Source organism: Thalassophryne amazonica, chromosome 14 (assembly GCF_902500255.1).
Source record: "Thalassophryne amazonica chromosome 14, fThaAma1.1, whole genome shotgun sequence".
NCBI classification, from domain to species: domain Eukaryota; kingdom Metazoa; phylum Chordata; class Actinopteri; order Batrachoidiformes; family Batrachoididae; genus Thalassophryne; species Thalassophryne amazonica.
Window position 1 is genome coordinate 65,780,091 of NC_047116.1, and position 13,057 is coordinate 65,793,147.

Genomic DNA, 13,057 nt, shown 5'->3' on the forward strand with positions numbered 1-13,057 from the left:
TGTTGTGATGGAAACTGTTCTGATAATCACCCTGGGCACTTACACCCCCACATTGTCTTCGTGACAAGTGTAACCCATTAATTAATGTAGATCAGTGTTAAAGAGTCACTCTCTTCAGCTTGTTGTTTTCAGCTTTGTATGAGAACAGGTCCATGTTCAGTTCAGTTCACAGCAACGTTATCATATTCCTCCAGACACACTCAAGGTTGGCTTCAGATAAGAAATAACCCAGCCATTGTTTTGCCTCTGGAGCAAAATTCTTTCACACAGTCAAAGTATGAGATCACTCACATTTTACAGAATACAGCAGCAATTAATTTTGAACAGTACAATCATTCAGCTGTACATTATTAATCGGCATAGTTCAAACATAAATGTACAAACCATATAAACCCTTTGATTATAAACAGAGGCAACAACAATATTATTTGCAATACACTTCTTGACCTCATGACTTTTGAACATATCATGGGACATCATGTCAGGCATTAGTCATGACTTTATTCAAAAATGGTCAATGTCTGACATGTTCTAAACCAACATGTTACACCCTACCTTAAACCAAAACACTTTACTGATTTTAGAGTCAACACAACTGTCAGCAGTTCCACATGTTCAATACAATTCATCATAAGCACATATTTCAATCATTAATCAAACTGTATAATATTATATCATAATAATATAATATAATGTAGGGGCAGTGATGGTCTAGTGGTGACGGCATTGGGCTTGAGACCAGAAGATCCTCAGTTCAAATCCCAACCTGACTGGAAAATCACTAAGGGCCCTTGGGCAAGGTCTTTAATCCCCTATTGCTCCCAGTGTGTAGTCAGCGCCTTGTATGGCAGCACCCTGACTGACTGAGTGGCATTATGAATCCATCTCCCTTTTGAACAGAGTGCCTGTACTCCCTGAAATCTGCATGTTGCAGCAGCATTGAGAGTAGTTCCTCTTCAACAACCTTTCAGAACACACAAAAAAGGTCATAGTAAGGCTTTGACCTTGCTATGACCTTTTCAGTCTAAACCACTGATCTCTATATATTACTTGATAGTGCTATATATTACTGGCCAATATTTTTGAAGCAAACCAACCACCATATTACCACTCCGATGTTCTGCTCCTGAATGCTCTTTTCGATTGATCTTTAATGAGGCGCACGCAACTTTATTCTTTGTAATTTTACTTATGGCGAGGGTTTTTTTGAAAGATTCAAGGGGGCGCTATTGAGGCATTTTGCCCTGCCCATGGGCGTTTTCCCTATGAATTGTAAGAGGTTGTCGTGCTTGACCTGTGTATCAATTTTCATGATGATATGACAAAATTAAAGCCGTCAAAGGGAAGAACGTAATTTCATGGTGAATGGGCAATATTCGGCACGCCACCACACGGATGCCGTTACTTGGAACTTCACAGTGTTCATCACCTATGTTCACCAACTTGTTCTGCATGTTTTAGAAGTGGAATGAAGTTGATTGGGTTAACTATGTGACATCAGGACCTGTAAAAGTAAAATTAGGACAGATCCTGTTACCACCGGGGGGCGCTATGGCAAAGGTGGGAAGTAAATATATGCAGACATTCAGGGCGGAGGCCTCATCATGTCCAGCAAGTTTGAAGGATCTACGATTAAGTATGTGGGTGTGACAGCCGTTCGAAGTGAAACGGCGCCCTCCGAAAAGCTCGCCAAAGTTTAACGACCCCTAGCAGCCACGTCTTTTGACCTAATTACAATCTTTTGATAACCTTTGATCACCATTGTGTTGTGATGTTGTTGGCCAAATTTGAAGACGATTGGATCAAATCCCTATGAGGAGTTCGTTCAAATTTAAGTAGTGGAAATGGCCAAAAATGGCAAAAATGTGCTCAAAATCGAAACTTAAAATCAAAATGGCGGACTTCCTGTCGACATTTCACCATGACAGTAAGAGGCTTTTTTGTGCGTCCCAGCATGGTAAATATGTGTACCGACTTTTGTGAGGCTGCGACGAAAAAACCCCAATGCAGAGGGGTTTTTGAAAATTTCTAGGGGGCGCTATTTCGCCATTTCGCTGCGACCATGTGCAACACCCACAAAATATCGAATTTCGGATCCGGCCGGATGACTTTGCAAAGTTTAGTGAGTTTTTGAGCACAGGAACAGGCCTAAATTTTGATTTCAAGAGTGAGAAGAAGAAGAATAATAATAACTAGGACTGCAAGCAGTCATATACGGGCCCTCGTTCCGCGCAACCGCCTACCCAGGGCAGTGTGTTCTCTTGTGACCAGATGTGGGCATGTGCGTACAGGGGCAACCACTCATCCCACAGTTCAAATTTCAAGCAAATCACACAATGCATGAAGGAGTTATGACATGTTGATGGTTCATCCACTAGGGGGCGCTCAGTGTAGAAACAGAGGGGCCAGGTGTGTTTAGGGGCCAACCGTCATCATACATGTGAAGTTTCAAGTCAATCAGGCAAAGCATGAAGGAGTTATCATGACTTGATGTTCTATGGCAAAGGGTCAAAATGGCGGCACCACAGCGGCCACACCCTTCAACATAGAGAAAAGCTTTCGGTAACTTTTGGTTAGTATCATATGTGGATGCTGTTAAATAAATTTGAAGTGCATTGGACAAAATCCCTAGGAGGAGTTCGTTCAAATACAACATGTGGAAATCACGCCAAAATGAGAACAAAATTCAAAATGGCTGACTTCCTGTTTGGAGTAGACCCATGGTGCAAGAGACTTTTTTGCACGTCTATGCAATTCACACATGTGTATCAATTTTCATCTCCCTACTCCAAAAAAACCCCTATGGGGAGGGGCTTTGGAAAGTTTCAAGGGGGCACTATTGAGGCATTTTGCCCCGCCCACGGGCGATGCCCCTATGAATTGTAAGAGGTTGTCGTGCTTGACCTGTGTTTCAATTTTCATGATGATATGACAAAATTAAAGCCGTCAAAAAGAAGAACGTAATTTCATGGCGAATGGGCAATATTCGGCATGCAGCCACACAGATGCCGTTACTCATAACTTCACGGCGATCATCGCCTATGTTCACCAAGTTGATCTGCATGTTTTAGAAGCGGAAGGAAGTTGATTGGGTTAAATATGTGACTTCAGTACCTATTTAAGTATAGTGTTCATATGGCGAAGGGTCAAAATGGCGGCACCATAGCGGCCACACCCTTCAACATACAGAAAAGCTTTCGATAACGTTTGGTCAGTATCGTCTCTGGGTGATCTGGAAGAAATTTGAAGTGCATTGGACAAAATCCCTAGGAGGAGTTCGTTCAAATACAACATGTGGAAATCACGCCAAAATGAGAAGAAAATTCAAAATGGCCGACTTCCTGTTTGGAGTAGACCCATGGTGCAAGAAATGTTTTTGTACGTCTATGCAAGTCACACATGTGTACCAATTTTCATCTCCCTACTCCAAAAAACCCCCTATGGGGAGGGGGTTTTGAAAGATTCAAGGGGGCGCTATTGAGGCATTTTTGCCCCGCCCATGGGCAACGCCCCATGAATTGTAAGAGGTTGTCATGCTCGACCTGTGTATCAATTTTCATGATGATGTGCCAAAATTAAAGCCGTCAAAAGGAAGAATGTAATTTTATGGCGAATGGGCAATATTCGGTACGCCGCCACACGGACGCTGTTACTCGTAACTTCACGGCGTTTATCGCCTATGTTCACCAATTTGTTCTGCATATTTTAAAAGTGGAATGAAGTTGATTGGGTTAAGTATGTGACATCAGGACCTCTTAAAGTAAAAATAGGACATTTCCCGCCACCACCGGGGGGCGCTATGGCGCAGGTGGGAACTTAAGATATGTCGACGTTCAGGGCGGAGCCCTCATCATTTCCAGCAGGTTTGAAGGATCTACGATGAAGTATGTGGGCGTGACAGCCGTTCGAAGTGAAATGGCGTGCTCCAAAAAGCTCACCAAAGTTTGACGACCCCTAGCAGCCACGCCTTTTGACTTAATTAGAATCTTTTGATAACTTTTGATCACCATTGTGTTGTGATGATTTTGACCAAATTTGAAGTCGATCGGATGAAATCCCTAGGAAGAGTTTGTTCAAATGTAAGTAGTGGAATTGGCCAAAAATGGCAAAAATTTGCTCAAAATCAGAACTTAAAATCAAAATAGCCGACTTCCTGTCGATATTTCACCATGACAGTAAGAGACTTTTTCGTGCGTCCTGGCATGGTAAATACACTCAACAAAAATATAAACGCAACACTTGGTTTTGCTCCCATTTTGCATGAGATGAACTCAAACATCTAAAACGTTTTCCACATACACAATATCACCATTTCCCTCAAATATTGTTCACAAACCAGTCTAAATCTGTGATAGTGAGCACTTCTCCTTTGCTGAGATAATCCATCCCACCTCACAGGTGTGCCATACCAAGATGCTGATTAGACACCATGATTAGTGCACAGGTGTGCCTTAGACTGCCCACAATAAAAGGCCACTCTGAAAGGTGCAGTTTTGTTTTATTGGGGGGGATACCAGTCAGTATCTGGTGTGACCACCATTTGCCTCATGCAGTGCAACACATCTCCTTCGTATAGAGTTGATCAGGTTGTCAATTGTGGCCTGTGGAATGTTGGTCTCCACTCCTCTTCAATGGCTGTGCGAAGTTGCTGGATATTGGCAGGAACTGGTACACACTGTCGTATACGCCGGTCCAGAGCATCCCAAAAATGCTCAATGGGTGACATGTCCGGTGAGTATGCCGGCCATGCAAGAACTGGGACATTTTCAGCTTCCAAGAATTGTGTACAGATCCTTGCAACATGGGGCCGTGCATTATCCTGCTGCAACATGAGGTGATGTTCTTGGATGTATGGCACAACAATGGGCCTCAGGATCTCGTCACGGTATCTCTGTGCATTCAAAATGCCATCAATAAAATGCACCTGTGTTCTTCATCCATAACAGACGCCTGCCCATACCATAACCCCACCGCCACCATGGGCCACTCGATCCACAACATTGACATTAGAAAACCGCTCACCCACACAACGCCACACACGCTGTCTGCCATCTGCCCTGAACAGTGTGAACCGGGATTCATCCGTGAAGAGAACACCTCTCCAACGTGCCAAACGCCAGTGAATGTGAGCATTTGCCCACTCAAGTCGGTTACGACGACGAACTGGAGTCAGGTCGAGACCCCGATGAGGACGACGAGCATGCAGATGAGCTTCCCTGAGACGGTTTCTGACAGTTTGTGCAGAAATTCTTTGGTTATGCAAACCGATTGTTTCAGCAGCTGTCCGAGTGGCTGGTCTCAGACGATCTTGGAGGTGAACATGCTGGATGTGGAGGTCCTGGAGGTTCTGGTCCTGGGCTGGTGTGGTTACACGTGGTCTGCGGTTGTGAGGCTGGTTGGATGTACTGCCAAATTCTCTGAAATGCCTTTGGAGACGGCTTATGGTAGAGAAATGAACATTCAATACACGAGCAACAGCTCTGGTTGACATTCCTGCTGTCAGCATGCCAATTGCACGCTCCCTCAAATCTTGCGACATCTGTGGCATTGTGCTGTGTAATAAAACTGCACCTTTCAGAGTGGCCTTTTATTGTGGGCAGTCTAAGGCACACCTGTGCACTAATCATGGTGTCTAATCAGCATCTTGATATGGCACACCTGTGAGGTGGGATGGATTATCTCAGCAAAGGAGAAGTGCTCACTATCACAGATTTAGACTGGTTTGTGAACAATGTTTGAGGGAAATGGTGATATTGTGTATGTGGAAAAAGTTTTAGATCTTTGAGTTCATCTCATACGAAATGGGAGCAAAATCAAAAGTGTTGCGTTTGTATTTTTGTTGAGTGTATGTGTACCGAATTTCGTGAGGCTACGACGAAAAAAGCCCAATGCGGAGGGGTTTTTAAAAATTTCTAGGGGGCGCTATTTCACAATTTTTCTGCGACCATGTGCGAAGCCCCCAAAATATCGAATTTCGGATCCGGCCGGATGACTTTGGAAAGTTTGGTGAGTTTGTGAGCATGGGAAGAGGCCAAAATTTCGATTTCAAAAGTGGCAATAATAATAATAATAATAAAAATAAACAGCACAATTACAATAGGGTCCTCATAAGATGTTGCCTACTCTGGCCCTAATAAACAGCACAATTACAATAGGGTCCTCGTAGGACGTTGCCTAATCGTGCCCTAATAATAATAATAATAATAATAAACAGCGCAATTACAATAGGGTCCTCGTAGGACTTTGCCTACTCGGGCCCTAATAATAAATAATAATAATAAACAGCACAATTACAATAGGGTCCTCGTAGGACGTTGCCTACTCGTGCCCTTATAATAATAATAATAATAAACAGCGCAATTACAGTAGGGTCCTCATAGGATGTTGCCTACTCGGGCCCTAATAAATAATAATAAACAGCGCAATTACAATAGGGTACTCGTAGGACGTTGCCTACTTGGGCCCTAATAAATAATAATAATAATAAACAGGGCAATTACAATAGGGTCCTCGTAGGACGTTGCCTATTCGGGCCCTAATAAACAGCCCAATTACAATAGGGTCCTCGTAGGACATTGCCTACTCGGGCCCTAATAAATAATAATAATAATAAACAGCTCAATTACAATAGGGTCCTCGTAGGACGTTGCCTACTCGGGCCCTAATAATAATAATAATAATATAAATAATAATAATAATACACAGCGCAATTACAGTAGCGTCCTCGTAGGACGTTGCCTACTCGGGCCCTAATAATAATAAATAATAATAATAATAATAAACAGCGCAATTACAATAGGGTCCTCGTAGGACGTTGCATACTTGGGCCCTAATAATAATAATAAATAATAATAATAATAGTAATAAACAGCGCAATTACAATAGGGTCCTCGTAGGACGTTGCATACTTGGGCCCTAATAATAATAATAAATAATAATAATAATAGTAATAAACAGTGCAATTACAATAGGGTCCTCGTAGGACGTTGCCTACTCGGGCCTTAATAATAATAATATTAATAAATAGCACAATTCCAATAGGGTCCCCATAGGACATTGCCTACTCGGGCCCTAATAAATAATAATAATAATAAACAGCACAATTACAATAGGGTCCTCGTAGGACTTTTTCCTACTCAGGCCCTAATAATAATAATATTAATAAATAGCACAATTACAATAGGGTCCCCATAGGACATTGCCTACTCGGGCCCTAATAATAATAATAAACAGCGCAATTACAATAGGGTCCTCGTAGGACGTTGCCTACTCCGGCCCTAATAATAAACAGCGCAATTACAATAGGGTCCTCGTAGGACGTTACATACTTGGGCCCTAATAATAATAATAAATAATAATAATAATAATAAACAGCACAATTACAATAGGGTCCTCGTAGGACGTTGCGTACTCGGGCCTTAATAATAATAAATAATAATAAATAATAATAAACAGCTCAATTACAATAGGGTCCTCGTAGGACGTTGCCTACTCGTGCCCTAATAATAATAATAAACAGCGCAGTTACAATAGGGTCCTCGTAGGACATTGCCTACTCGGGCCCTAATAATAATAATAATAAACAGCACAATTACAATAGGGTCCTCGTAGGACGTTGCCTACTCATGCCCTAATAATAATAATAATAAACAGTGCAATTACAATAGGGTCCTCGTAGGATGTTGCCTACTCGGGCCCTAATAATGAATAATAATAATAATAAACAGTGCAATTACAATATTGTCTTCATAGGACGTTGCCTTCTCGGGCCCTAATAATAATAATATATAATAATAATAATAAACAGCGCAATTACAATAGGGTCCTCGTAGGACGTTGCCTACTCAGGCCCTAATTATAATTAATAATAATAAACAGCGCAATTACAATAGGGTCCTCGTAGGACGTTGCCTACTCATTCCCTAATTATAATAAATAATAATAATAATAAACAGCGCAATTACAATAGGGTCCTCGTAGGACGTTGCCTACTCGGGCCCTAATAATAATAAATAATAATAATAAACATCGCAATTAAAATAGGGTCCTCGTAGGACGTTGCCTTCTCGGGCCCTAATAATAATAATAATAATAATAATAATAAACAGCGCAATTACAATAGGGTGTTCGTAGGACGTTGCTTACTCTGGCCCTAATAAATAATAATAATAATAATAAACAGCGCAATTACAATAGGGTCCTCGTAGGACGTTACATACTTGGGCCCTAATAATAATAATAAATAATAATAATAATAATAAACAGCACAATTACAATAGGGTCCTCGTAGGACGTTGCGTACTCGGGCCTTAATAATAATAAATAATAATAAACAGCTCAATTACAATAGGGTCCTCGTAGGACGTTGCCTACTCGTGCCCTAATAATAATAATAAACAGCGCAGTTACAATAGGGTCCTCGTAGGACATTGCCTACTCGGGCCCTAATAATAATAATAATAAACAGCACAATTACAATAGGGTCCTCGTAGGACGTTGCCTACTCATGCCCTAATAATAATAATAATAATAAACAGCGCAATTACAATAGGGTGTTCGTAGGACGTTGCTTACTCTGGCCCTAATAAATAATAATAATAATAATAAACAGCGCAATTACAATAGGGTCCTCGTAGGATGTTACATACTTGGGCCCTAATAATAGTAATAAATAATAATAATAATAATAAACAGCACAATTACAATAGGGTCCTCGTAGGACGTTGCGTACTCGGGCCTTAATAATAATAAATAATAATAAATAATAATAAACAGCTCAATTACAATAGGGTCCTCGTAGGACGTTGCCTACTCGTGCCCTAATAATAATAATAAACAGCGCAGTTACAATAGGGTCCTCGTAGGACATTGCCTACTCGGGCCCTAATAATAATAATAATAAACAGCACAATTACAATAGGGTCCTCGTAGGACGTTGCCTACTCATGCCCTAATAATAATAATAATAAACAGTGCAATTACAATAGGGTCCTCGTAGGATGTTGCCTACTCGGGCCCTAATAATGAATAATAATAATAATAAACAGTGCAATTACAATATTGTCTTCATAGGACGTTGCCTTCTCGGGCCCTAATAATAATAATATATAATAATAATAATAAACAGCGCAATTACAATAGGGTCCTCGTAGGACGTTGCCTACTCAGGCCCTAATTATAATAAATAATAATAATAATAAACAGCGCAATTACAATAGGGTCCTCGTAGGACGTTGCCTACTCATTCCCTAATTATAATAAATAATAATAATAATAAACAGCGCAATTACAATAGGGTCCTCGTAGGACGTTGCCAACTCGGGCCCTAATAATAATAAATAATAATAATAAACATCGCAATTAAAATAGGGTCCTCGTAGGACGTTGCCTTCTTGGGCCCTAATAATAATAATAATAATAATAATAAACAGCGCAATTACAATAGGGTGTTCGTAGGACGTTGCTTACTCTGGCCCTAATAAATAATAATAATAATAATAAACAGCTCAATTACAATAGGGTCCTTGTAGGACATTGTCCTACTCGGGCCCTAATAAATAATAATAATAATAATAATAAACAGCACAATTACAATAGGGTCCTCGTAGGACTTTTTCCTACTCAGGCCCTAATAATAATAAACAATAATAATAAACAGCGCAATTACAATAGGGTCCTCATAGGACGTTGCCTACTCCGGCCCTAATACTAAACAGCACAATTACAATAGGGTCCTCGTAGGACTTTTTCCTACTCGGGCCCTAATAATAATAAACAGCGCAATTACAATAGGGTCCTCGTAGGACTTTTTCCTACTCGGGCCCTAATAAATGGTGCAATTACAATTGGGTCCTTGTAGGACTTTTTCCTATTCGTGCCCTTATAATAAATAATAATAATAAACAGCGCTATTGTAATCGGGTCCTCGTAGGACTTTTTCCTACTCGAGCCCTAATAATAAATAATAATAAACAGCGCAATTACAATTGGGTCCTCATCGGACTTTTTACTACTCTGGCCCTAATAATACTAAATAATAATAGTCGTAATAATAAAAAAGCGCAATTACAATAAGGTCCTCGTTGGACTTTTCCTACTCCGTCCCTAATAATAATAATGAACAAAGCAATTACAATAGTGTCCTCGTAGGACTTTTTCCTACTCGGGCCCTTATAATAATAATAATAATAAACAGCGCAATTAGAATCGGGTCCTCGCAGGACTTTTTACTACTCGGGCCCTAATAATAATAAATAATAAACAGCACAATTATAATAGGGTCCTTGTAGGACTTTTCCTACTCAGGCCCTAATAATAAATAAATAATAATAATAATAATAAACAGCGCAATTACAATAGAGTCCTTGTAGGACTCTCAACTTGGCTTTGCCTCATTGAATGGTTTTGTTTCAGCTTACACCTTATGAAATATTCATACCATTGAACTCATAACCATTCATTATTTGTATACCAGTACACACATACGCATATGTGTGTGTATATATGTATGTATATGTATATATAAGCTTGCTGATGAGTCCACAAAACCTGTATAAACTCTCATTAAAGAACAATAATTTTTAGAATTGAGTATTTGTCCCAGTGAGATATGAGTGAAGAAAGTGTCAAAGTAATAAAAGAAAGATAAATAAATCACATAGCTTATCATAGCAGGCATAGATTAGGAGGGATCAATCTTACATTATCCGAAGAACAAAAATAAGTAAATGAGAGAATCAGCTCAGTTATTACTTGAAATTGTTGACCTTCTAATATGCTGTCTATGTGCAGTCTGCATAATTTGGAGTGGATGTACCGAGTGTGTGGGACAATGAGCTATCCAGGAATATATACAGATCAGTGGTCTCAAACAAGGGAAATGTACGTTTGTAGTGCAGTGATGACCTTAGAGAGTGTGGGTTGTTTTTGATTACATTCTGTCATGTTTTTAAGACTCTGGTAACTTGAATGAGATTGTTGAAAAGATGCCACCTTTCACATAACTATATTTTCATGCTTTTGTAATGAAGGTGCGAGAGCGTCGAGAGAAGACCAGACTGAGGGTGGCCAAATGGAGAGCGAAGAGAAAACTCCAGGCATGTCTGGACCAGGTTCAGGTAAGTAACCATGCTGAGATGTATATTTACACAGTGAACAATTCCGTTTGTACTTGTACGTTGACCTGTGGGGAACCACGGGTTCTAGATATAGATAGATTTATTGTCATTACAACAAGTGAAACAAAATTTCAAAATTAATCCACAGTTATTATAAGTTGACTGTAATAATGGCACACATCAGAATTAGAACACCCATAAACATGCATTTGATTGTTTATGTACGCTAAACTTTAAGACAGCCCGTCATCCAAATTGAGGCAATGTGGGGGGGAGCAGTGAGCTCGGGGGGGAGCAGGGCGGAGGCAAGGGAGAGTGGTAGAGGTGGGGGGGAGGGGTATGGGGCGTGTGCCATGAATGCAGATGAGATGAGTTTGTATCAGTCAGATGAGTTTGTATCAGTTTCTGTCAGTGTGTGCATAATGTCTGGAGTTGCCTTGACAACATCAGACTCTCGTGGATGGCAGAAGGTAAGAGGGCAGCTGAATGGTTCACCAAGGCTGTAGAAATTCTTCTGGAGGAAAACAGCGGGGTGTTTTGATCTTCGGAAGCTGATAGGCCTGCCACGTTTAGGGTTTAGCAGAGAAAACACATTTACAGTTCCTCTGACCAACCAAATCCAATTTATGAGTATTTCCTGGTCTCCGACATCTTCCTTTGCAAGGCGTACATTTGCTCCAAGATGTTATCCAACTTATGTCTGAGTTCAAGAGTTAATGGAGTCTGAGACTGTACCGCCTTGCCCAACTCATGAATCATGATGTTCAGGTGATGGGTCATGGTTCTGGTAGCAGCCATCTTGCCAATTCTGTGGTAGGTCAGGGCAGCACATAAACCAATACGTACCAGCCCTCCCACGATAAAACCAAATATAAATAAATCTTCGACGTCCTCCACAGAGAGTGGTACCTAGCATGCAACACATCATTTCTGCCAGGCGTTGAGAACATAGCCCACAGGCTAGGTTCCATCTGCGCACAAAGGGTCTCTCAATCCTGATTTCCTTGTTGAAAAAATGGTGTCAATACCGTTCAGAGACCAGCTGATCAATTCCATGGTTAATCCAATATAGTTTGAAGAATTCTCAATCTGGTGAAGTAGGGAATTGAAGGTTGAAGCAGAGATAGAGGAGAGAGGAGGAGTTGCAACTGCCCTCACCGGAGTCCCAAGCAAATACAGAAAGATGTGGTTATTTGTACTATATATGGAGGACAGCTGACTTTTGGTGAAAATGTGTTTCCAGTTATGCTACATTTATAATTATTGACAAAGAAAAATTGTTTTGTGAATAATATTTATTTTACAAATTATCTGTTGTTATGGCTAACAACTTTTACTGTTGAGGTATTTCATTTGGTATGTTGTTCACAGTACTTGAGGATAACCTGTTGTGGTTAGAGGTCCGGACAGTACCGGGCCGTTAAAAGGAGATGGACTCAGACACCAGGTTTTGAATGAAAAGAGCTTTAATTACAAAAATAAATAACGGAGGTGCTGGTGGAAGCCTGCTGAGCCGAAACCGGGCCCACATATGGTGGTGGAAGTTTGGGAGCCGCAGAGCACACAGGGCCAGACTTGGGAGTCTGAGAATGAGTAGGAGTCCTGGAGTATATGGAGCTGGAACCGGGGCCAGGTGGGACGCAGAGAGCCGAGAACGAGGAAGTAAGAGGACAGAGGAGAACACAAGTGAGTGACTGCACTCATAACATTGGAAGCCTTAAGCAACAAACAGTTCACTGAAGGCTTTATTCTCAGGTCCAGGAATAAAGTTCACTGTCTAGGAAATTAGGTTCTCTGTTTCCTATGATTCTTCTGTCATATTTGGCTGTGCATATAAATGAGGACATAATGATCTGTACAGGGATTTTTAGGTCATCTGACCTTAAGGCCAGAGTGTCCTAATGCCATCGTGGTGCATCTGCTGCCTGTCTGTTGTCGTT

The 13,057-nt window shown here is 40.7% G+C and overlaps 1 protein-coding gene across 1 annotated transcript in view; it reads left to right on the forward strand.

Moving 5' to 3' along the window:
- Positions 1-13,057, forward strand: part of si:ch211-67e16.4 — a 147,049-nt gene that overhangs the window by 91,488 nt on the left and 42,504 nt on the right. The window contains exon 7 of the mRNA XM_034186599.1: positions 11,031-11,117. Within this exon, the coding sequence (XP_034042490.1) occupies positions 11,031-11,117 (87 nt within the window). The remainder of the gene's footprint in view (positions 1-11,030; positions 11,118-13,057) is intronic.